The sequence below is a fragment of the Symphalangus syndactylus genome, chromosome 14, assembly GCF_028878055.3.
Source record: "Symphalangus syndactylus isolate Jambi chromosome 14, NHGRI_mSymSyn1-v2.1_pri, whole genome shotgun sequence".
NCBI classification, from domain to species: Eukaryota; Metazoa; Chordata; class Mammalia; order Primates; family Hylobatidae; genus Symphalangus; species Symphalangus syndactylus.
In genome coordinates, this window is record NC_072436.2 from 35,611,984 (window position 1) to 35,637,366 (window position 25,383).

General features: G+C 37.3%; 1 protein-coding gene and 1 long non-coding RNA gene across 11 annotated transcripts in view; one reads left to right on the top strand and one right to left on the bottom strand.

The window, feature by feature from the left end:
- Positions 1-25,383, top strand: part of DNAH6 (dynein axonemal heavy chain 6) — a 350,848-nt gene that overhangs the window by 137,561 nt on the left and 187,904 nt on the right. For all 10 annotated transcript variants that reach the window (XM_055243630.2, XM_055243633.2, XM_063617552.1 and 7 more), the window contains 8 exons: positions 4,230-4,410; positions 9,394-9,490; positions 12,198-12,417; positions 13,709-13,873; positions 13,956-14,069; positions 16,789-16,914; positions 16,989-17,144; positions 17,426-17,587. In XM_055243630.2, the coding sequence (XP_055099605.1) occupies positions 4,230-4,410; positions 9,394-9,490; positions 12,198-12,417; positions 13,709-13,873; positions 13,956-14,069; positions 16,789-16,914; positions 16,989-17,144; positions 17,426-17,587 (1,221 nt within the window). The remainder of the gene's footprint in view (positions 1-4,229; positions 4,411-9,393; positions 9,491-12,197; positions 12,418-13,708; positions 13,874-13,955; positions 14,070-16,788; positions 16,915-16,988; positions 17,145-17,425; positions 17,588-25,383) is intronic.
- The window catches only part of LOC134732445 (uncharacterized), a 32,443-nt gene continuing 17,795 nt past the window's right edge, over positions 10,736-25,383 (bottom strand). Inside the window, exons 2-3 of the long non-coding RNA XR_010115616.1 lie at positions 21,161-21,251; positions 10,736-10,779 (exon numbers count right to left, since the gene is read on the bottom strand). This is a non-coding gene — a long non-coding RNA (uncharacterized lncRNA). The remainder of the gene's footprint in view (positions 10,780-21,160; positions 21,252-25,383) is intronic.

Consider the following 25,383-nt stretch of genomic DNA (forward strand, 5'->3'; position numbering starts at 1 on the left):
AAATAATAGACACTGGAGACTACTAAAGAGGGGAGAGAGGAAGGGTGCAAGGGTGGAGAAACTACTATTGGATACTATGCTCACTCTCTGAATGACAAGATCATTCATACCTCAAACCTCAGCATTACGAGCATAGCCATTTAACAAACCTGCACATGTAACCCCTGAATCTAAAATATAAGTTGAAATTATTTTTTAAAAGTTACATTTGTACTGTACTGTAGTCCATTAAGTGTGCAATATGATATTGCTAAAAAATGGTAATGATTATCTGAGCCTTCAGTGACTCATTTTCTTTTGGCTAGTGGAAGATCTTGCCTCAATGTTGATGGGTGGCTGCTGAAGGTTGGGGGTGCTGTGGCAATTTCCTAATTTAAGACAACAATGAAGTTTGCCACATTCATCCACTCTTCCTTTTATTAAAAAAATTCTTTGTAGCATGCAATATTTTATAGCATTTTACCCATGACAGAACTTCTTTCAAAAATAGAGTCAATGTTCTCAAGCCCTACTTCTGCTTTATCAGCTAGGTTTATGTAATATCCTAAATCTTTTGTTGTCATTTCAATGATGTTTATAGCATTTTCACCAGGAATAGATTCCATCTCAAGAAACCACTTTCTTTGCTCATCCATAAGAAGCAAGTCCTCATCTGTTCAAGTTTTATCATGAGATTGTAGCAATTCAGTCACATCTTCAGGCTCCACTTCTAATTCTAGTCCTCCTGCTAGTTCCACCATATCTGCAGTTATTTCCTCCACTGAAGTCCTGAATCCCTCAAAGTCATCTATGAGGGTTGGAGTCAACTTCTTCCAAACTCCTATTAGTGTTGCTATTTTGACTTCCTCCCATGAATGACAAATATTTTCAATGGCATCTAGAATGATGAGTCCTTTCCAGAGGGCTTTTTAATTCACTTTTCCCGGATCCATCAGAGGAATTACTATCTATGGCAGACATAGCCTTACCAAATGTATTTCTTAAATAATAAGACTTGAAAGTTGAAAGTACTCCTTAATCCATGGGCTGCAGAACAGATGTTGTATTAGCAGGCATGAAAGCAACATTAATCTCTTTGTACATCTCCATAAGAGCTCTTGGGTTACCAGGTCCATTGTCAATGAACAGTAATATTTTGAAAGAAGCCTTTTCTTCTAAGCAGTAGGTCTCAACAGTAGGCTTAAAATATTCAGTAAATCATGCTGTAAACAGATGTGCTGTCACACAGGCTTTGTTGTTTCATTTTTAGAGCACAGGCAGAGTAGATTTGGCATAATTCTTAAGGGCCTTGAGATTTTTTGAATGGTAAATGAGCATTGGTTTTAACTCAAAGTCACCAGCTGCATTTATCCCTAACATGAGTAAGCCTGTCCTTTGAGTCTTTGAAGCCAGGCATTGGCTAATCTTCATTAGCTATAAAAGTCCTACATGGCATCTTCTTCTAATAGAAGGCTATTTTGTCTTCATTGAAAATCTGTTGTTGAGAGTAGCCACCTTCATCAATGATCTTAGCTAAATCATCTGGATAACTTGCTGCAGCTTCATCAGCACTTGCTGCTTCACCTTGCCCTTTTATGTTACAGTGATAGCTTCATGAATCAACCTCTGCTATCTTCAAACTTTACTTCCACAGCTTCCTCACCTCTCTTAGCCTTTTTAAAATTGAAAAGAGTTAGGGTCTTGCCTCAGACTAGGCTTTGGCTTAAGGGAATGTTATGGTTGGTTTGATCTTCTATTCAAACCATTCAAACTTTCTCCAAATCAGAAATAGGGTTTTGGCTTTTATCATTTTGTCTTCACTGAAGTTGCATTTTTAATTTCCATCAAGAACTTTTGCTTTGCCTTCACAAATGTCTTAATTGTTTGGTCCAAGAGGCTAAGCTTTTGACCTATATTGGCTTTTGACATGCCTTCTTAACTGAGTTTAATCATTTCTAACTTTTAATTTAAATTGAGAGACATGTGACTCTTCCTTTCATTTGAACACTTAAAGGCCATTGTAGTGTTATTAATTGGCCTAATTTCAATATTGTTATGTCTCAGGGAATAACAGGGGGCACTGAGGAGAAGAAATGAGATGGGGAACAGGGGAACAGCCAGTCAGTGGAGCAGAAAGAACAGACATAATACTTATCAATTAAGTTTGCCATCTTATGTAAGCATGGTTCATGGCACCCCAAATAATTATAATTGTAACATCGAAGATCACTGATCACAGATCACCATAACAGATATAATAATAATAATGTTTAATAATAATATTTTTAATATTGCAAGAATTACCAAAGACAATTGGTAATTGTAATAATTTTGACCCAGAGACAAAGTGAGCACATGTTGTTGGAAAAATGGCATGAATTACCTTTCTTGATGCAGAGTTGCCACAAAACTTCAGTTTGTGAAAAATGCAATATCTGCAAAATGCAATAAATGAAGCACAATAAAGCAAAGCATGCCCATATTATTATTTTGCTATGAAACAAATACTACAAACTTAAAAAATATACCTTTATTATCTCACAGTTTCTGTGGCTCAGGAGTTCAGGCATGGTTTAACTGAGGCCTCTTGCTCAGGGTCTCACAAGGTTGCAATCAGGATGTCAGCCAGACTGGGTTCTCATCAGAAGTTTAGCCGGGGAGTGATCCACTTCCAAGCTCACTCCAGTTGTTGGCAGAAATTATTTTCTTGGAATTCTTGGGCTAAGGGCTTCAATCTCTTGCTGGCGCTCAGCTGGAGGCCATCCTCAGCTCCTAGATGTTGCCCACAGTTTTTTCTTTATGTGTGGGCTTCCCCAACGTGACCATTGGCTGCATCAATCTAGCAAGGAAGAAAAAGGATCCTAGCAAGATGACTATTACAGTCTTATATAACATAAACATAATTGTGTACATTCTGTTGCCTTTGCCACATCCCATAGTGCCTGGGAGCAAGTCACAGATGGCAGCCACACTCAAGGGGAGAGGATTACACAGGGATGTGAATGCCACATCTTGGGGGCCACCTTATGAGTCTTGCTACAATGACTTTATATTTACTGGAAGAATGCTCATTGTTGCTTGACGTCTCCTTGGAATCTTTCCTTGTGGTGCACATGTCCTTTTGATTTTATTCCACCTTTGATTGTCCCATAGCAAAACAAAGAACCCACTTACACCAATCTCACTTTGTTTCCATCCAATCTCTTTCTTAGACTTCAGATATTTAGCTTGACTTAATTATGTTTAGGTTTCTAGACATTCTAATATATCTATGAAATAATAAAGGCAGTAAGAGGGAAAAGATAACTTGTGCCAACTTTGTTTCAAAGAGAACTTTCTCAGAAATTCATCTTCTTCAACAAACCACATTGTCTGACTCCTGTCCAGCCTTCTAGACTGATGATTGAGCCCTGTGAAGGGAGGACTACAGATCAAAGTCAAGGGGGACGTTTTCATAGAGGGTCCCTGAAAGAAGCCTGAGCTGATTAGTGAGGACCCCCCAGAGAATGAATTGCTTGGAAAGTGTGAGACCTGAGACAAACCAGGAAATGGTTGTGACATTTGGGCTTACTCCCAAACCTAGAGTGAGAAGTGAGGAACTCTTTCATGGATTTTGGGCACACACATGCAGTAATAGCAGGAGGCACAGAGGAAAGGTGAGGTCTACGGACATTTAATTTCTGACCCTGTATTTCTGATTTATTTTATTAACAGTGATTGTCTAAAAGCAGAGGGAATGCATGATTTTCTTCTTCCAGTCTTCTATATTTACTACATATGCTGTCATGAACAGGGTTTTTTTAAAAAATTTTCATTTTCAAACAAAGGTGAAGGAAGAATGAACACATGGTTGAGATAAAAGAAAAAAACAAACTTTTTTTTTTTCATGGAAATCTTGTATATGTTTGAAAATGATCACTGAACTTTCCTCTTCCCTTCAAATTTCCTTGTGTAGGCATCGTGCTGCCCCTGAATCTCTCCTGTGGGTATTTTAATCATGTTTCTCTGGATCCATTCTGGTAACCACATGGAAGACCCATTAGAACTCTGCTCAGTAGACAGTGGGATGAAATCAGACTAAGGTGAATCTTGGACCTTGTAAGGAATTTAATTTCAAAGGACCTGTGAGGAGTCATAACACCACCCTCAAGGAAAAAGATACAGTGATTCCCTGTGTCATGATTTTTACTGTAACCATATGTTTTTAATTGGGGAATTAAAATTTGATAGTGCCCATATTTTTCTCCTAGGAAGAGTGGCTGACCTGCCAGAGAAACTGGCTTTACCTAGAAAGTATTTTCAATGCTCCAGACATTCAGAGGCAATTGCCTGCAGAGGCCAAGATGTTCCTTCAGGTGGATAAGTCATGGAAAGAAATCATGAGAAAGGTGAATCGGCTGCCTAATGCCCTTCGAGCCGCTACTCAGCCAGGTATGAAACAAAATTCCAAACAAGCAAAAAGACTACAATCATCTCAAATGTTTCTCTGGGAATCTAATAACATATGGTCCATTCAACCCTTGATTCTAGTCAGCATGGATGACTAGGAATCCTTGCATTTGACACACTTGCTAAGCAATGTCAACAGAACACTGGACTTTTTTTTATTATCTCTCAGCTTAGTTTGTAGTTTTGGAAAAGGAGAATCTGCCTATTTTTGCTGTTTTTATGATTTGGGGGTGTTGCTTCAGTGTATCAGCGATGTTTTCATCTCAGAATTTTGACGATGAGACAAATATTTGCCTTCAGTTGATGTATTCTGTTAAAGCTCCTCCACAGATTTATAGCCACAAAAATGTCCACACCTTATTTTTAATGAATTCATTAAAACTAGTTAAAAATATTACCACTTATTACATTTCTAGTCTCAAGGTTGAAATATGTTTTAATAAGTTCCATTTCTGTGGATGTGGAATCAAAGTCAGGGTGCACATATATGGCTGTTGAACTTTATGCTTAAAGTAAAAGCTTTGGCAAGCTTGCTTGTTGTTCAGGAAATAGCAGCACATGGCCCATCCTGGTAAATATCCTCAGACAGCTTCCCTGCAGTTTGCTGGGCTATACTCTTTGCCCAAAAACTCTGACATAAGACAGAAATGGAAAAGAAATGTTACATGGAATAATAGAATTGAAAACTCTTTGGGTCTTTTCAAGGCAGCCCACATTCCTTGGCTCATGGCCTTCTTCCAGCCTGTAATCTCAGGACACTGACCTCTGTTTCTGTCATCATCTCCTTATCAGCCTCTGACCTTCCTGTCTCCTGCTTATAATGGCCCATGTATGATCAATCAGTCCACCAGATGATCCAGGACAGTCTCTCCATCCATGATCCTTAACTTAATCACACCTGCAAAGTTCTTTTCCATGTACACTAACATATTCACAGGTTTGGGGGATTAGGACATGAGCGTCTCTAGGGGGCCATTATTCTGTCTACTGCACTCACTTGTCATGTTGAAACATTTTGCTGTGAAAACAATATGTTAGATTACAGAGTGTTGTCCCAGTCTCTACTAGACTTGTTGTAAAATATAACTTCTGAAATGAAAAAATATCTGATTCAAGAATACATCTGCTCTTAAGGATGTAAGATAAGAATAGAGACTTATATAGATCATTTCAGGGGATGATAAAGCTATGAAGAAAAATAAAGTAGGGTAAATGGGTGAGAGAGACAGAGAGTGTGTGTGTGTGTGTGTGTGTCTGTGACAGAAGGCTTTTTTGATAAAGTGGCTTTTGAGCAGAAACCTGCAGGAACGAGGGAGTGAGTCATGTATGTGATCACAGGGAACATTGTTATAAAGGAGAAGGGAAGATCCAAGGCAAGGCTCCCAAGGTGAGTGCATGCTTCACATGCCAAATTGTTTGCAAGGAAGCCAATGTGAGCTGAAGTGGAATGCAGAAGAAGGGCTTAGGAGGTGAAGCAAGAGAGGCAAGAGTGCTTAGGTGGGGGATTGGGCATCAGACTGGGTCAGTGATTACATAGAGCCTTGGAAACCATGATCAAGACAGTGGATTTGATTCTTGGGCAGGTGGGGACACCAGCTACTATGATAAGCACCAAAACTACAAAGATAAACAAGACATGGATCCTATTCCTTAAGGAGCTGTAGTTTAGTGATAAAGAAATAGTATCCCATCACCACAATTTTGGCATTTAAAGATGGCAGAGGATACAGAAAAGATACCAGTAAGAAAATGACAATGAGTAGGTATAGAGACTGGCTTGGTTTGGAGAGTCAAGGAGAAGGCAGCTGCTTGGCTTTGGTTTTGTACTCCTAGCCCCCCAAAAGTGGGATACATCAGCTAAATATGTTTCACATTAAACATACTTGTTCATACTTGGTAAATACTTAATATTGTTATTAAAGGTAATAGTTAAAATTCTTAGTCAATTCCCCCCATTTTAATGTAATAGAGCATTGCTTTATCAAATAATACCAAAGCTTTTAAAATCTTAACAGTATATTTTACTTTTACTTAAAATTATCTTTATTTTTCAGTTAACTTAGTACCTTTTATTGAAAAGACCATACCACTGCCATTGCATTTTATTTATTTATTTATTTATTTTTATTTCAATAGGTTTGGGGGAAGCAGGTGGTGTATGGTTCTATGAATAAGTTCTTTGGTGGTGATTTCTGAGATTTTGGTGCACCCACCACCCGAGCAGTGTACACGGTACCCAATGCGTAGTCTTTTATCCTTTTATCCCTCAGCTCTCTCCCATCCTTTCCCCTACTTGCCTAAGTCTATTGTATCATTCTTACACTTTTGTGTCCTCATAGCTTAGCTCCCACTGATGAGTGAGAACATATGATGCTTGGTTTTCCATTCCTGAGTTACTTCACTTGGAATAACAGTCTCCAAATCAGTTCAGGTTGCTGCAAATGCCATTATTTGATTCCTTTTTATGGCTGAGGTAGTATGCCATGGTATATCTACACACGTTTTCTTTATCCACTCATTGATTGATGTGCATTGGGGCTGGTTCCATATTTTTGCAATTGCGAATTGTGCTGTTATAAACATGGGTGTGCAAGAATCTTTTTAATATAATGACTTCTTTTCTTCTGGGTAGATACACAGTAATGGGATTGCTGGATCAAACGGTAAATCTACTTTTTAGTTCTTTAAGGATTCTCCACACTGTTTCCATAGTGGTTGTCTTAGTTTACATTCCCACCAGCAGTGTAAAAGTGTTCCCTTTCCACCACATCCACACCAACATCTATTATTATTTTATTATAGCCATTCTTGCAGGACTAGGGTGGTATTGCATTGTGGTTTTGATTTGCATTTCCCTGATCATTAGTGATGTTGAGCATTTTTCATGTTCATAGGCCATTTGTATACCTTCTTTTGAGAATTGTCTATTCATGTCCTTAGCTCACTTTTTGAAGGGATTGTTTGTTTTTTTCTTGCTGATTTGAGTTCCTTGCAGATTCTGGATATTAGTCCTTTGCCAGACGCACAGATTGTGAAGATTTTCTCCCACTCTGTGAGTTGTCTGTTTACTCTGCTTACTGTTTCTTTTGCTATGCAGAAGCTTTTTAGTTTAAGTCCCATCTATTTATCTTTGTTTTTGTTGCATTTACTTTTGAGTTTTGGTCGCATTTGCCTTTAGGTTTTGGTCATGAAGTTTTTGCCTAAGCCAATGTCAAGAGGGGTTTTTCCAATATTGTCTTCCAGAATTGTTATGGTTTCAGGTCTTAGATTTAAGTCTTTGATCTATCTTGATTTGATTTTTAGGTGAGAGATGAGGATCCAGTTTCATTCTTCTACATGTGGCTTGCCAGTTATCCCAGCACCATTTGTTGAATAGGGTATCCTTTCCCCACTTTATGTTTTTGTTTGCTTTGTCAAAGCTCAGTTGGCTATAAGTATTTTGCTTTATTTCCAGGTTCTCTATTCTGTTCCATTGGTCTATGTGCCTATTTTTATACCAGTACCATGCTGTTTTGGTGACTATGGCCTTGTAGTATAGTTTAAAGTCAGGTAATGTGATGCCTCCAGATTTGTTTTTTTTGCTTAGTCATGCTTTGGCTATGTGGGCTCTTTTTTTGGTTCCATATGAAATTTAGAATTATATTTTTCTAACTCTGTGAAGAATTATGGTGTTATTTTTATGACAATTGCTTTGAGTTTATAGATTGCTTATGGCAGTATGGTCATTTTCACAATATTGATTCTACCCATTCATGAACATAGGATGTGTTTCCATTTGTTTGTGTTGTATGATTTCTTTCAGCAGTGTTTTGTAGTTTTCTTTGTAGAGGTCTTTCACCTCCTTGGTTAGGTATATTTCTAAGTATTTTTTTGCAGCTATTTTATTTTTTTGCAGCTATTGTAAAAGGGGTTGGGTTCTTGATTTGATTTTCAGCAGGGTCACTGTTAGTGTATAGCAGAGCTACTGATTTGTGTACATTAACTTTGTATCCTGAAACTTTGCTGAATTCATTGATCAGCTCTAGGAGCTTTTTGGATAAGTCTTTGGGTTTATTTAACTTCTATGTATTTGTATGATTTTGAGGATTCCTTTTGGAGTTGATTTCCAATTTTATTCCACTGTGGTCTGAGAGAGTACTTGATATAATTTTGATTTTCTTAAATTTATTGGGACTTGTTTTGTGTCTTATCATATGGTCTATTTTGGAGAATATTCTGTGCTGATGAATAGAATGTATATTCTGCATTTGTTGGGTAGAATGTTCTGTAAATATCTGTTGAGTCCATTTGTTCTAGGGTATAGTTCAAGTTGTTTCTTGGTTGACTTTTGGCCTTGATGACCTGTCTAGTGCTGTCAGTGGAGTATTGAAGTCCCCCATTATTATTGTGTTGCTATGTCATTTCTAAAGTCTGGTAGTAATTGTTTTATAAATTTATAAATGTGGGAGCTCCAGTGTTAGGTGCATATATATTTAGAACTGTGATATTTTCTTGTTGGAAAAGTCCTCTTATCATTATATAAATCCTTCTTTGTCTTTTTTAACTGTTGTTGCTATAAAATTTGTTTTGTCTTAAATAAGAATAGCTGCTCCTGCCCACTTTTGGTGTCCATTTGCATGGAATATCTTTTTCCACCCCTTTACCTTAAGTTTATGTGAGTCCTTATGTGTTAGGTGAGTCTCTTGAAGACAGCAGTTACTGTTGGGACATCCAGATTGGTAAAGAGGGAGTCAAACTGTCAGCTTTTGCTGATGATGTGATTGTAATTTTTTTATTGCCATTGCAATTCCGTGACTCATGTTAACTTTAGGTTTGGGTAATTCAAAGCATATTTTTATAAGAGTTTTATTAAATAGTTTTCTAGGGAGAAGATTCATAAATTGATTACATTTTAAAGTGATTTTTTTTTCAGAAAAAAATTGATTTTAACACAGTTTTACCAATGCTATTTTTTTTAATGAACAGGACTTCTGGAAACTTTTCAAAACAATAATTCATTACTTGACCAAATTCAGAAGTGCCTAGAGGCATACTTAGAATCAAAAAGAGTTGTCTTTCCAAGGTAAGTTTATAAAGCAACCTAAGATATTTTTAGTAGTTATGACTGTCAATCAAGTTGAGGTTATAGTTATAACCTCAAAGCATCAAGGAGCTAGAGAGAGAAACAAAAAAGATCTATGATAATGAAAATCCAACTAGTTATCGTAATTGGGGAGTATAAGTCTCAAGGATAAAATACAATATTCAATAAATAAGTGGGTAAGTAATATCCTGAAACAATTTTTTTTAATTTTAATTTTTGTCGGTATATTGTAGGTGTGTTATGGGGTACATAACATGTTTTGACATAGGCATGTAATGCATAATAATCACATCATGTAAAATGGGGTATCCATCCCCTCAAGCATTTATCCTTTGTGTTACAAACAATCCAGTTATACTCTTTTAATTATTTTTAAATGCACAATTAAATTATTATTATTCACTATTAAATTATTATTATTATTGAGTATTAAATTAAATTATTATTGACTGTAGTCACCCTTTTGTACTATCAAATACTAAGTCTTATTCATTCTTCCTATTTTTTGTACCCATTAAATATCCCCACCTCCCCATCCCCAACCCTTCCACTACCCTTCCCAGCCTCTGGTGACCATCCTTCTACTCTCTATCTCCAAGAGTTCAATTGTTTTTATTTTTAGATCCCACAAATTGAAATGATTCTTGATCACCCCATTGTTTTACTGTTTTATTGTTGAATGAATATGTGTGCCTGTGCACGTGTGTATATGTGGACAAACGTGTGTGTAAAAGGTTAAGAGAGACCGGTGTTGCCTGAGCAATTTTTTTAGGTTAATTGGTGGGGATGCATGTTAAGCTCTCCAAGATGCCTAGTCTTGAGGAGAGTGAACCCCACCCTTTCTCATGGGCATAGCGAGCACCCTTAGCACATCTCTCTACCAAAAAATATTTCTATCTCTAGCTGTCCAGCCTCTCCAGATTTAACACTTTCATACCCTCAAGCGAGTGAGGACTCTGGAGTCTTCACCCATCTCCCCATGAGTCAGCCCCAGGTGACCTGACATCTCATTTTGAAATGTGACAACTCTAGTCCTAGAACTTCAGCCAGAACTGAAACTGAAATTTTAACATCTAGTTATATTACTTGGGAAAGGTTTGGTCAAAAACACAGAAGCCACTCTAGGTGTTTAGAGCAAGTTTCATGCAGGGAATTAGAAGTTTTCACTGGTGCTAGAGGCAGAAGAAGGGAAAAACTGAGGACCACTTTGAGGAAATCTGGAAATACAGGCAGAGGTCTCAGGGAAGTGCCACCAAAGTCTCGGCTTCCTGCAACAAGAAAGGGAGGGATTGTCAGGAGGACACCTGAAAACCAAGGATAAAATCCCACCAGCTTCAGTCGTCCATGCTCAAGTTGGGGAATAATGGCTTTGCCTCCTCCCACCTTCTCAGTCACATAGAAGAGCATTTCATAGGCAGCTTTTAATCTGAAACCTTACAGGAAAGAGATTCTAGAAATGTCATTCCAGCTTATCCCTGATGCAGGGATATTGCTTAGTTGACAATCAACAATCTAGAGCATTTACTAAATGCTGGTTTGTACATTTAGTCCTCCAAAACATGATGAGAGAGTTGGGGATAGGAACAGCAGTAAAAAGGACCCTTGATTGGAAAAAAAAAAAAAAAAAAGTTTGAAAATCACTGTCTTAAACATTAATAGTTAATTGCTGTCATCTATTCTAGTATGAACTAGGATAGTCAGTTGGGATAATAAATCAAATTCCTTTTGAGTGATTTGGAGAGATTAAACATAATACAAGAACTATACTACATGAAGTCTGGCATTTAGAATATTTTTGGTTATCTAGAGCAGGGACAAACAATTTTTTTTCATGAAAGATCACATAGCAGATATTCAAGGCTTTGTAGGCTTTACAGTCTCTGTAGTCAGGTCCGCTATTGTAGCACAAAAGGAGCCACAGACAGTATGTCTGCATGGCTGTGTGACAATGAAACGTTATTTACAAAAACAGGTGGTGGGCCAGATTTGGCCTGGGGCTGTAACTTGCCAACCCCAATCTATAGCAAAATAATCTTCTGTAAGTTTACAATTTCCTTTACCTATCTTGCTAGTAATAATATGGAATATATATAAATGTTTTATTTCTACATAGGTATAGCCTCACATGGCTGGAAATGGTGTGCTGGCAAAATTATATTATGCCAATTTTCACAGTAGCACATACTGCAGGGAATATCAAATGCCTTTGGGTTAAAAGAATGGCCCAGTACACATTCACACAACCCAGTAAGGTTCTCCTGCAACCACCCATCCATCTGTTAACTCTTCAGCAAATAATGTATTGAATACCAGGTATGTGTGACATACTAGGCTAGATTTTAGGGAAAACAAATAATCTTCACTCTGGAGGCTTAAAGCCAGGTAAGACAGATATGTGAACACATCAGTTTCTAGTATTTTTACAATTTTATGAACAATATCTATCTTTTATGTACTAGACACTAATTCTAGGTGTGCATCATCACACCTAAATGCATCATCACTAATTTTCACAGAAATCATGTTTAGAGATATGTGGCTTCCCCAGAAACTCATGACCAGTATAATTGGAGGTCCAGGAAATTGGTGGACAGGGAAGAGATGTGGCTAAGGAATTTATCTTTTATGTCTATCTAAGACTTTACTTCAATTTCAAGTTATATTTTAAGGATGTTCTTTAATCCAGGTTTTACTTCTTGTCAAATGATGAACTTCTGGAGATTTTGGCCCAGACACGAAATCCAGAGGCTGTGCAGCCACACTTAAGGAAATGCTTCGACTCCATTTCAAAGCTTGAATTTGCTCTCGTGCCTCCTGCCGAAGGAAAGATTCCTGGTATTTATGGAGAACCAGAAAAGGTTTATACTAATGATATTTTAGCAATGCTGTCACCAGAGGGAGAAAGGGTGAGGTGCTTTTGTTTATATTTCTTTATTGATGAACTTTGTTATTCTTCTAGGGTTATTCTCACTCTAAGTATACAGGTACTCTGTTGGCTCAGCAGTTTCAAGGATAACCAAGATAAAATTCTTGCCCTTAAAGAGCTCAAAGTCTAACAGAGAAGTAGTCGAACAAACAACTGAAAATCATTACAGAAAATGCAGTAACAAAGACATGTGTTCTGTTGTTGGAAATAGAGTGGAGAAAACTAGAACCATGTCTTATTTAACTCTCCACAAGAGATACACTAGTGGACTGGTTAAGAGTACTAGTTGTACTATCAGGCCGCTTGGACTAAGTCCCACCCCTTAATCTCAGCCAAAAGATGAGGATTAGTAATTGTTTCTGATTAATGGAATGATGAGCCTGTTCAGGGGCTAGTGTATGTAAATTACTTAAAGCAATACCCTGTGAGCACTATTTAAGTGTTAGTTGCTGGCAGCAGCATCTCCAGGGCACTGCACAGCCCCTGGCATATGGGGAACACCAAGAGAGTGTATGTATTAGCATTACTATGAGGAACCAAGTGACTTCACGGAGGAGAGCCATGCATATGCACACACACACACAAAGCCAAGTATGATGGAAGAGGGAGTATCTTCTACGTGGGCATGGGAGACATTTCAGACACAGGAACTGTGCAGGGAAGTGCTAAGGAATTGGGTCCAGTAAGAACACAGTGCTGTGTCTATGGGAACATATAGACATTTTATTTGTTCTGAATTGATCCTCTTGTAAAAGAATTTGCACATCACTGGTGCAGAAGAGAAGGGGGAAGACCAAGGATAGAATCTTGGGAAAACATGAAATTTAAAGAGAGGTTGGAAGAAGAGCAGATGAAGGAAGCCAAAACAACCATGACAGTCAAGCCATTGGAAGTCCAAAAAAATAGATACAAGAACTGAAAAGTGTCATTTGGACTTTTCAGTTGGGAGGACATGGGAAAACTTGAGAATAGAAGTGATCAGGGACAAAAATCAGATAGCATCAAGTAGGAAAGTGAAAATAAGTGCAGAAATCCATGCAGTGCATATAGACTCCTCTTTCAGAGAGTTGACTCCAAGTGGAAGCAGTAAAATAAAGCAATAGGTGGGGTGAAAGGAAATAGATGCATAGTGGAATGTCAATAGAAGTTTCAGTATTTGTGGTCAGGCTTCAGCGTTTATGTAGCTTAGGATTCTGTCATGGAAATACAGAAGGCATACAGCTTACAAGTCCCACAAAAGCCACTTTATCAATGCTCTGATTACCATTTAGGTTAGCTTGGGGAAAGGCCTCAAGGCCCAAGGCAACGTAGAGGAATGGCTTGGGAAAGTGGAAGAAGCCATGTTCACATCTCTGCGTCGCCTGTGCAAAGCTGCCATCGCTGACTATCAGGGGAAACTGAGGACAGACTGGGTGGTCGCTGGCCACCCTTCTCAAGTAACTCACACTCACATTTCGTATCTCTGAATTCTTTTTTGGTGATATGCGTCACATACTTAAGAAAGATGTTTTCTTGCAGGTTATCCTGACCGTTTCTCAAATTATGTGGTGCCGTGATTTGACTGAATGTCTGGAAACAGAACACAGTAATCATATAGAGGCCCTGGAGAATTTTGAAAAAGTAAATTTTGAGGTGCGATCTGTAACAAAGTGACATTGTTGTCTCGCAAGATGGTCTTAGTGGGTTTTTTTTAAAAGCATAGTTAATGCAAATTCACTTTATTTCAGAAATTCTAATGCTCTGACATTTGTAATAGTTCTTACAGAGCTTTAGAATTCTAAAATTATTTGTGTTTTACATTTTTTAGAAACACTATCTTAATATTTGTGTAGTATTTATGTGAATATTTGTGAAAATAGGAGGAAAAACAATGCCAGAACAAAACACCAGGGTTATAATGGTTTGCAACTTTTAAGGACAAACTGTATTCTCTAGTTCCTGGACACCTCTCAGGGAAGTTTTTTCAGTCCAGGAAAACCTCCAGATTCATGCCATTACTATTTCTAGGCTCTAATTCTATTTCTGCTATTTTGTAAAACTCTCAGACAACTGACAATAAAACAATAAATAATTCAATGAATTTAAATATCATCAAGAACTTTTAGCTATAGCTAGGAAATGCTATTTTACTAAATAGCATTTAAATAGCACTAAAACTTTATACTTGTTGAACAGCAACTCCACATTTCCTTCTCTCCCTAGCTCCCTGTAATCACCATACTACTCTTTTTCTATGAATTTAACTATTTTAGATACTTCATATGAATAGATCATGCAGGATTATCCTTCTATGACTGACTCATTTCATTTAGCTTAATATCCTTCAGGTTTATTCATGCTGTCACATGTCATGAGATTTCCTTTTTTTAAGTCTGAATAATAAATACTTCATTGTATGTGTATACCATGTTTTCTTTTATTTTTTTCTTTTTTAAGAGACAGGATCTCACTCTGTTGCCCAGGCTGGAGTGCAGGGTTGCGATCATAGCACGCAGCTAATTATTTTTATTATTATTATTTTTTGTAGAGACAGGTTCTCACTGTATTGCTCAGGCTGGTCTCAAAAGCTTCCCTCAAGCGATCCTCCTGCCTTGGCCTCCCAAAGTGCTGGACTACAGGCATGATAATCATGCCCAGCTCACATTCTCTTTATCTATTCATCCATTGATGGGCACTTACGTTATTTCCACATTTTGGCTATTGTGAATAATGCTGCAACGAACATAGGAGTGCAGATAGTCTCCTCCAGATCCTGACTTCACTTCTTTTGGATGTGTACCAGAGTGGGATTACTGGGTCATATGGTAGTTCCATTTTTAATTTTTTCAGGAGCCAGCACATTGTTTTGCATAATGGCTGCACCATGTTTATATTCCCAAGGCAGCATACCAGGGTTCTCCTTTCTCCACACCCTTACCAACATGGGTTATCTTTTGTTTTTTTGGTAACAGTCACCCTAACAGTTATGAAGTGGCATCTCATTATGTTTTTGATTTGCATTTCCCTTATGATTAGGGATGTTGATCATTTTTTCATACACCGGGTTAGCCCTTTGTATGTCCTTTTCTGATAAATGTCTATTCTGTTCCCTTACTCATGTTTTAATTGGGTTATTTGGTTTTTGCTCATAAGTTGTAGGAGCAATTAGACCCTTGTCTTACACCATACACAAAAATCAACTCAAAATGGATTAAGGATTTAAGTGTAAGACCTGAAACTGTAAAATCCCTAGAAGAAGACATAGGGGAAAACTTTGACATTGGCGTTGGCATTGATTTCTTGGATATAACACCAAAAGCACAAGCAACAAAAGGAAAAATAGATCAATGGGATTGCATCAAACTTAAAAGCTTTTGCACAGCAAGGAAACCACCAACAGAGTGAAAAGGCAACCTGGGGAATAAAGGAAAATATTTACAAACGGTATATCTTGTAAGGACCTAGGCCTACTCTTTAACTCCAAATTCAATTCTACTTCCAAGCAATAGTACATTTTTAAAGATTCACCCTTAAAACAGAAAAATGAAACAACCTAATTGAATAAAACAACTTTATTGAAATAAAACAACTTTATATATTTATATGTAAATATTCAATAAATATTTATTTATTGAATTAAACAACTTTATTGAAGTAAGAGAAAACACTCTCATGAAATTTCTCAAAGAAATTTCATCTCCATAGCATCAGAAAAGAGAAATGACTCCCTAAAGAAAGTTCCTTTGCCTCTGTGTAGAGGTGGTCCCTCATCAGGGTTGGCCCAAGTGACATTTCAGCATAATGGTGCAAGGTCCTCAGAGGCGCTGCTCTTCTTTGAAAAAGATTTAATTATTTAGGTAAAAATCAAGTAAAAATTTAGCTAACTCTTTCTGAAAATGTTTTCATTTAACCAGTCATTGGCTAAGTTAAAATGTTCAGATCTTCTGATTACTAATGGGAAAACCACCCCTAAAACTGAAGAGTATCACCTTTAGCCACATTTCGTTTTTAGGGAGGACACTCTCCTCTAGAGAATCATCACATAGTGGTTAAGAACGTGGGCTTTCCTCGAGGCAAATGTCTACTCAGGTCTCATTTTTGCTACTTCGTAACTGTGTGACTGCCGTCAAGTTACTTATGCTCTCTGACCTTCAGTTTCCTCAAATGTACAAAAGGGGTAAAGACAGTATTTATTTCACAGAAGTCTTATGGAAATTAAGTAAAAGTATTGTCCTGTTTGGTCACAAAATTACAGATTCTTAAAATTAGCTGGTTTTTAGCAATGTCTCTCCAAATTGAATGGTGAAAGAGATAATGTATATATGTAAGCTGATATTGGAAAATTCACCATGACAATTGTTTTTATTTGTAGAGATTAAATGCCCTGGCTGCAATAGTTCGAGGCAGTCTTCCTAAATTACACAGAAACATCCTAACTGCATTGATTACTATTGATGTGCATGCAAGAGATATAGTCACTGAACTTGTTCAATCCAAGGTAACTGTTTCATTTAAGTAAAATTATATACTTCTTCCTGAAATTAGTGTATCTAATATGCATATCACATACAGGTGGAGACAGTTGAATCTTTTGACTGGCAGCGACAACTGCGCTATTACTGGGATGTGTACCTGGATAATTGTGTGGCTAGAATGGCGCTCTCTCAGTACACTTATGGCTATGAATACTTGGGTGCATGCCCAAGATTGGTTATTACTCCACTCACAGTAAGTTATTGATCACTTAGGTTAATATTGACACATGAGTGCTTTTCAATAAAAAATCTTGAAAAGTTTCATATGACATTAACTCTTGAAAGAATTTATTATGAATACATCTTTGTAAAGCAAAGATTTGCATTATTTAATTATGTGCATGGATCTTTTGGTATATTTCAATTGCTATATTTTTCATAGAAAATAATAATCCTTCCCCCATAGAAAGGAAATGACTTAGTTTGTGGCCAGAGTTGGTTCCCTTCGTATTGATAATTTATTGCTTTCTTCAGGATCGCTGCTATCTTTGCCTCATGGGAGCTTTGCAGCTTGACCTTGGGGGTGCACCAGCTGGTCCTGCCGGCACTGGGAAAACAGAGACTACCAAAGATCTGGCAAAAGCTCTTGCCATCCAGTGTGTGGTCTTTAACTGTTCGGATGGTTTGGACTACAAGGTACAGTTCTTGCATCTGAATGTTAACATTAAGTGTTTTATGTGTCTTTCTCTATTTGCAACATGGCATAACAAAATAAGGCAAGAACGGAGTGATGACAAGCAAGAGAAAAGAAATGGGGCAAATAATGGTTAAAGTGGAATAAATAGAGCAAGGGAGAAGAGTCAACACATGGTGGTCTGGGTAGTCTGGATAAGAATCAAGGCCAGGGGATGATTTGTCAAATGGTGAAAAAATAAAAAATCTGTACATGTCGGTAAGAAGAAAGAAACGAGATGAGGTACAAGATAGAATAGCAGGGAAACCAAAGAACAAGGACTAAGCTTACAGTAGGAAATTGGCAATTTAGAGAATGGTGTATTGAACATGAAATATGTGGGAGGTGAGAATTCATGGTAAGGTTTTTCAATACAGTGGTTCTCAAACTTTTTGGTCGTGGGACTCGTTTACACTCTTAAAAATTATTGAGACTTCCAAAGAGCTTTTGTTCATGTGGGTTACATCTGTTGATATTTACCATGTTAGAAAAAATTAAATAAAATATGTTTTATATATTTATTTGTTAAAAAAATAACAGTAATCCCAGTATATGTTAACATAAACATGTTTTAAAAAAAAAAAACTTCCAAACAAAAAACATTGTCCCACTGTTTTATATTTTTTAAAATCTCTAATATTTTCAAAATATTGCTATTATGCTAATATTTGGCATAATAGAAGATAGCCAGATTCTCCGATTTGCTTCTACATTCAGTCTGTTGAGGTATGTTTTTTTGGTTGAACATTTGAAGAAAATCTAACCTCACGTAGATATGGACTCTGAAAAGAGGAATTTTTTAAAGAACCTTTTCAGTTAATTGTTTATACTCTTCTTTGAACTACACCAAAACTTGACAAATGTTAGTTTCTTAAAGGTTATTTGCTATGTAAAAACTGAAACCATATCCACATCTTTTCATACTCTGTACTCTCATGAGAGAGTGAGAATGAAAAAGGCATATAACACCTTAGTATTATTATGAAAACACTTTGGCCTCACAGATCCCCTAAAAAAAAACTCATGGATTTGCAGGGATCCTTGTTTGGCTTTATTTCTTCTGGTGGTTGTTATTTAAACTGTAGAAACATACATTTGTTTCTATATTTTTATGTACCCACTTTGGACACTATTTGCCAACACATTAAATAGGTGAGGATTTTATTAGACACAACTTTGTGTGTCTAATGAAGTTGGACTTTCTATTTCAACCTCACTTTTACCATGTCAAGTTTAATAAAATTTGTATTTTATTCTATAACTAAATTATATCTTCATTGCTTTGTCTGGGGGCTGAACATAAAAATGTAAATCCCTTATACAGCACTTATAATATCAAAGATTGTTCATAGTGGAATTTAATGGAATAATTGGCCCCATAGAGAAAGATCAATACATACATCACAAACCCCTGCCATTCAAAGTAGACATCCTAAGCTTCAGGGTTAGTGGACTGTGTTTTCTTTCCACTTTCTTTACTTCTTCTAGAACCTTTACTTTTCTCTTTTTTTATTTTTTATTTTGAGACAGAGTCTCGCTCTATTTCCCAGAATGCAGTGGCTTAATCTCGGCTCACTGCAACCTCCACCTCCAGGGTTCAAGCAGTTCCCTGCCTAAGCCTCCTGAGTAGCTGGGATTATAGGTGCCCACCACCATGTCTGGCTAATTTTTGTATTTTTAGTAGAGATGGGTTTCACCATCTTGGCCAGGCTGGTCTGGTCTTGAACTCCTGACTTCGTGATCCATCCACATTGGCCTCCCAAAGTGCTAGGATTACAGGTGTGAGCCACCGCATCTCGCCAGAACCATTGTTTTTCCAACTTCTGTGTGCTGTGAATCACCCGGAGATGTTTATTAAACTACATATTCTGATCTGCAGGTCTGGGGTGGAGCCTGAAATTATGCATTTCTGACATCCGCCAAGGTGGTGCAAATCGATACTGGTCCACTTTGAGAAGCTAAGCCCTAGACCGTGGTTCTGAGAGCACGAACCCTGAACCAACAGCATTAGCATCACCTGACAACTTGTTGGAAATGCAAATTATAAAGCCCCACCTCAGACCTACTTAATCAGAAACTTTGGAGCTAGAGCACTGCAACGAGAGGTCTTTTTGAAACAAACTTCCAGGTGATTCTGATGCACACTCAGATTTCAGGACCACTGTTCTAGAGTAGATTCAGCTGCCACTGTTGTTTGTATTTCAGTTTTGCGTCTTTCTTACATTTCATTTTAATTTTGTTGGAATACTTCCTTGAGCAATTTTTTTCCCATTCAAGTTTATAAATATTCTGTCTTTACTGAGTCATCCTACTTGATTGATAATTTGTAGAGGGTGGAATAATAGGTTTAAAATAATTTTCTCACCTGACTTTGAAGGCCTCACTTCATTGTCTTCTAGTATGCATTTTGCTAATGATAAAACTGATCATGGCTTAATAAATTTTGGAGGTTTAGTAATATTTTGCTTCCTCTCTATCTCTGACAGCTTATAGGATTTTCTCTTGATCCTCGGTATTGTGGAAATCTACCAGGATGTGTCTAGATAAGATAATTTTCTTTATTCATTTGGCTTGTCATTTTGGGGAGCTCTTTAATGAGAAACATATGTCTTTCGTCAGCCTAGTGAGACCTTATTTTATTGCTTCTTTGCTTATCATTATGTCTCTGTTCTCTGCTCTGGACCTCCTACTTCTATTCTCCACTTCTCTTAAATACTCTCATATTTTCTCTTGCTTGTTGCTAATTTTCTTGTTATTTGTTTAGATTGCTAAACACGTAAACCCACTTATTTTATATTTTAAGCAACAATAAAAATAAATAAACTTATTGAAAGGTTACTGAGATAGTGGGATATCTCACGGAATCCAGAGAAGAGGTGAGCATGACTGAGGCTGAGTAGGAACTAGGGCAGCCAACTCCTTGGCACTGGGAACTTCACAGCCTTCTCTCTAGAACCTTGCCAAGAAAACAGCAAGGTCACATTTCAAGTTTTGAAAGTAAGATTCTAATTGGCAAAGTGGGTTCAAGTGATCACCCCTAGATTCCTGAGCAATAGCCAGAAGAAGGGGGTATAGTCTGACTCGTACAGGCATGGATGGCTGTAAGCAGTTTCCAGAGAAAGAGGAATGGTATCCTCTAAGGGTTTCTGCAACATAAGATTTCTAAGCAAAACAAGACTGTCTCCAAGGGCTATTCTTTTCTGCCTTAAATGTCCCTTCATGTGTGGATGTTCCCCAGGGCTCTGACCAGTCACCTTTTCCTGTTTTCTCTACCTGCTTTTTCCGATTCCTGACAACTTCATAAGAGACAGGAGAGATTTGGGCAGGAGGAGGTTACACTGCAGATCCTTGGTCAGATGCACTGCCTTTCCCCAGACCTAGTTCCTGCTCCTCCAGGAACTCTCTTGCCCTAAAGTTTTCCTCAGGATTTGGTCTCCTTTGAAGCTCTTCCTTTCTACAAAAATCAAACGAAACATTCAAGCACTGGGTTGAGACTTTGTGTTTAGACTCAGCAGAAGACATATTATCTAATTTACCTTCCCAGCATTCCTCTGTGATAGGTGTTGTCATCATTGCACAGATGGGAGTGAGATTTGGAGCAGTGAAGTAACTCGCCAGTGGTCACCACTAGAAAATGGCAGAGAAAGAATTTCAACATGTCCTTTGATTCAAGTCAAATGTTCTCTCCCATTTAAAATAAAAATACATATTATATGCAAATTTAGAAACATAAAAAGATATAAAGAATAAAATAATGAATATCTACTTAGCCATCTCCCAGCTAAGAGATAAAATGTTACCAGCGCACTTGAAATCCTCTGTCTCTCTTCACCAGGAGTAACTTCTATTCTGAATTTCGGGGTTATCATTCACATGTGTGCATATGTATGTGTGTAGTCCTAAATTTAAAACATAGTATCATTCTGTGTGCTACATTCTACATTTTGGTTTTTCCACTGAGCACTTTGTCTATGAGATTCATCCAGGCTAATACTATAGCTCTATTTTTTTAATTCATTTTCACTGCTGTTTTTATGATTTTTTTCATCCATTCTCTTTCTGATAGGTATTTGGGTTGTTTCTAATATAGTATTTGCTACTGTAAGCAATGCTACAATAAGCATTATTACACAGGTCTCCAGGTGAATGGGTGCATGGTTTATCTGGCTTGGAATATAGGAGTTGGTCTCAAGGTACATATACGTATCATATTGACTCAATAAGGACAAATGCTTCTTCCGTGATTGTGGTAATTTATACTCCCCCTGCAAATGTGTAAGAGCTGCCTGTGCTCCACATCCTTGCCCATGCTTTCAGGCTCCATAACTGTTGTCAGTCTGAGGAGTATGAAATGGTATCCCATTGTATTCCCCTGGTTACTAGTGAGGTTGAATGTCTTTTCAAATGTTTATACTCTAGGATTTCTCATCTGTGAAATACCTATTTACATCTTTCCCCCATGTTCTCTTGGCTTGCTTATGCTTTTTTAAATTGATTAATAGTGTTTTTAATATGTTATTGATACTGATTTCTTCTCTCAGTTAGGTATTATCTCTTAGTTCTGTCCTCTAAAAAGGGACATTGACAGCCTAAAAATAGTGATCACCTCTAGTACCCAGACCGTGGTCTTAAGCACTTTTTCCTACTGAAAGTAGCCAGAGCTGGCTCTAGGTCTGGGGCAGGAAATGCATAAAATGAGCCTGCAACATCCTGTCCTGTCTGAAATAGCAACAACAAAATACCAAAAATTAATGTGACCATATCAATAATCAGAATGTTACTAAAGAGGATCTCATTGACCAAAGATGGGACAATGCAAGAATGATAATAATAACTGGAATGGATCAAAACACATAAAACATTTTTAAATTCATGAATATACAATGATTAACCAAAAAATGTAAAACAAAAAACTCATTGATTACCTTAGAGGTTTTCAGGGAAACAACTTATTTGAAAAATTGATGAAGAAAAAGAATTAAGTATTTATCCTGCCTTTTCTGTGGACTGTTTTTTGGTGTAATAAAAAAGTTGATGAGGAAAAATTTTTATAGAATAATCACAACTAATAAATGCAGAAGGGATGATAACATTAGAAATTACCGTTTTGCAACCTTTCAAAAATAATATGTCTAGCAATGGCCATCATTGCTAAAACCACTAAAGACTAATTGGAAAATTTATAATGGATGAATCAGGCTAGTAATCCACTGATCACAACTTTGACAATCAAACAATATGTGTCTCCTGTTATGATATACAAGCTATGAATTATTCCTGTTCAAAAAAAATTAAACTTCAACCTAATGAATCTAATGGAGTCTCTAGATTTAAATACCAGTTTTCAAGAAGTACAGGTGTATGAGATAAAGGACCATGTTAACACCACAAGAATACAATCAGCTAAATATGGAATCAGGGGAATTCTATAGGGCAAATAACTTACAGACCTTCAAAAATAAATCACATAAAAGAGAGAGGATTCAGGGAACTGCTATAAATTTAAAGAGATTTAAGAGACACCGTAACCAAATGCAATGTTTGTACCTTGTTTGTATCTTTATCGGAACAAACCAATTGTAAAAGGACAATATCTGTACCATTGAGGACAATTGAACAAGATATTAAATAATTATTGGGTTTTTCTTTGAGTAGGTTAGCAGTATTGATTTGGATAATTTGGAGGTTCTTTTGTGTTACAGAGTTTACTGTGAAATAATATGACGTCTAGGGTTTACTTTAAAATAACAACAAAAAATGTTGGAGAGTATTTTGAAAATAGCAGAATGTTGGTAATCGTTAAGCTGGGTGGCATATACCTTCTTTCACCTCTTGTGTATGTTTGAAATTTTTCAAAATAAAAGGTTTTTTTTAAGTAGAAATCATCACAAAATAAAATGATAGAAATAACACCAAAACTTATTTCTGATGTCAATTAATTGCTACACAATTCATCTCTGAAAAACAAAACAAAACAAAATAGCCCCTGACTGCTATCCGCTGAGAGCTGACCTGATTCAGACTATTTGCTTCTCCGGTTGAACACAAACAATTTCACAGACCACCAACTACAGACCAGGTCACGATGCATCTATTATGGAATGAGATGCCATAATCGTGTCTGAGAACACACAAGAATGCTGTGCAAACCACAAAAAATAATCTAATATCCCCCTCTCCAGGCTAAGCTGTGTAACTGCTTCACCTTTACCAATGACAGCCTCAGCCTCCTGTATAATGTTATTATGATATCCATCATAAACTTGCCCCTGCTTCCTACCAGAGCCTAATCCACAGTGTTGTGGATTGAATTGTGTCCCCTCAAAATATGTTCAAGTCCCAGGCAACCTACACAATGGGAGAAAATTTTTGCAACCTACTCATCTGACAAAGGGCTAATATCCAGAATCTACAATGAACTCAAACAAATTTACAAGAAAAAAACAAACAACCCCATCAAAAAGTGGGCAGAGGACATGAACAGACACTTCTCAAAAGAAGACATTTATGCAGCCAAAAAACACATGAAGAAATGCTCCTCATCACTGGCCATCAGAGAAATGCAAATCAAAACCACAGTGAGATACCATCTCACACCAGTTAGAATGGCCATCATTAAAAAATCAGGAAACAACAGGTGCTGGAGAGGATGTGGAGAAATAGGAACACTTTTACACTGTTGGTGGGACTGTAAACTAGTTCAACCATTGTGGAAGTCAGTGTGGCGATTCCTCAGGGATCTCGAACTAGAAATACCATTTGACCCAGCCATCCCATTACTGGGTATATACCCAAAGGACTATAAATCATGCTGCTATAAAGACACATGCACACGTATGTTTATTGCGGCACTATTCACAATAGCAAAGAGTTGGAACCAACCCAAATGTCCAACAACGATAGACTGGATTAAGAAAATGTGGCACATATACACCATGGAATACTATGCAGCCATAAAAAATGATGAGTTCGTGTCCTTTGTAGGGACATGGATGAAACTGGAAAACATCATTCTCAGTGAACTATCGCAAGGACAAAAAACCAAACACCGCATGTTCTCACTCATAGGTGGGAATTGAACAATGAGAACTCATGGACACAGGAAGGGGAACATCACACTCCGGGGACTGTTGTGGGGTGGGGGGAGGGGGGAGGGACAGCATTAGGAGATACACCTAATGCTAAATGACGAGTTAATGGGTGCAGGAAATCAACATGGCACATGGATACATATGTAACAAAACTGCACATTGTGCACATGTACCCTAAAACCCTAAAGTATAAAAAAAAAAAAAAAAATATGTTCAAGTCCTCATGCCTAATATCTGTGAATGTTACCTAATTTGAGTCTTTACATTTATAAAGACTCAGATGTTTAAAATGAGGCCATACTGGAATTCTACAGGCCCTAATCCAATAACTAACTAGTGCCTTTGTAAGAAGAGAAAAATGTAGATATAGATACACAGAGAGAAGTCAGCCAAGTGAAGATACACAGGAGGTAGAGATCAGAGTGTTGTAGTACAAGAAGCCAAGGAATCCCAAGGGTTGCCGGCAACCACTAGAAGCTACCAAGAGGCAAGAAAGAATCCTACCCCCAAGAGCCTTCAGAATGAGAAAGGGCTTTGTTGATACCTTTATTTCAGACTTCTAGCCTCTAGAACTGTGAGAGAATAAATTTCTGCTGCTTTAAGCCCTTCAGTTTATGGCAATTTGTTATAGTAGCTCTTAAAAACTAATAGAGCAAAACTCTTCTTCA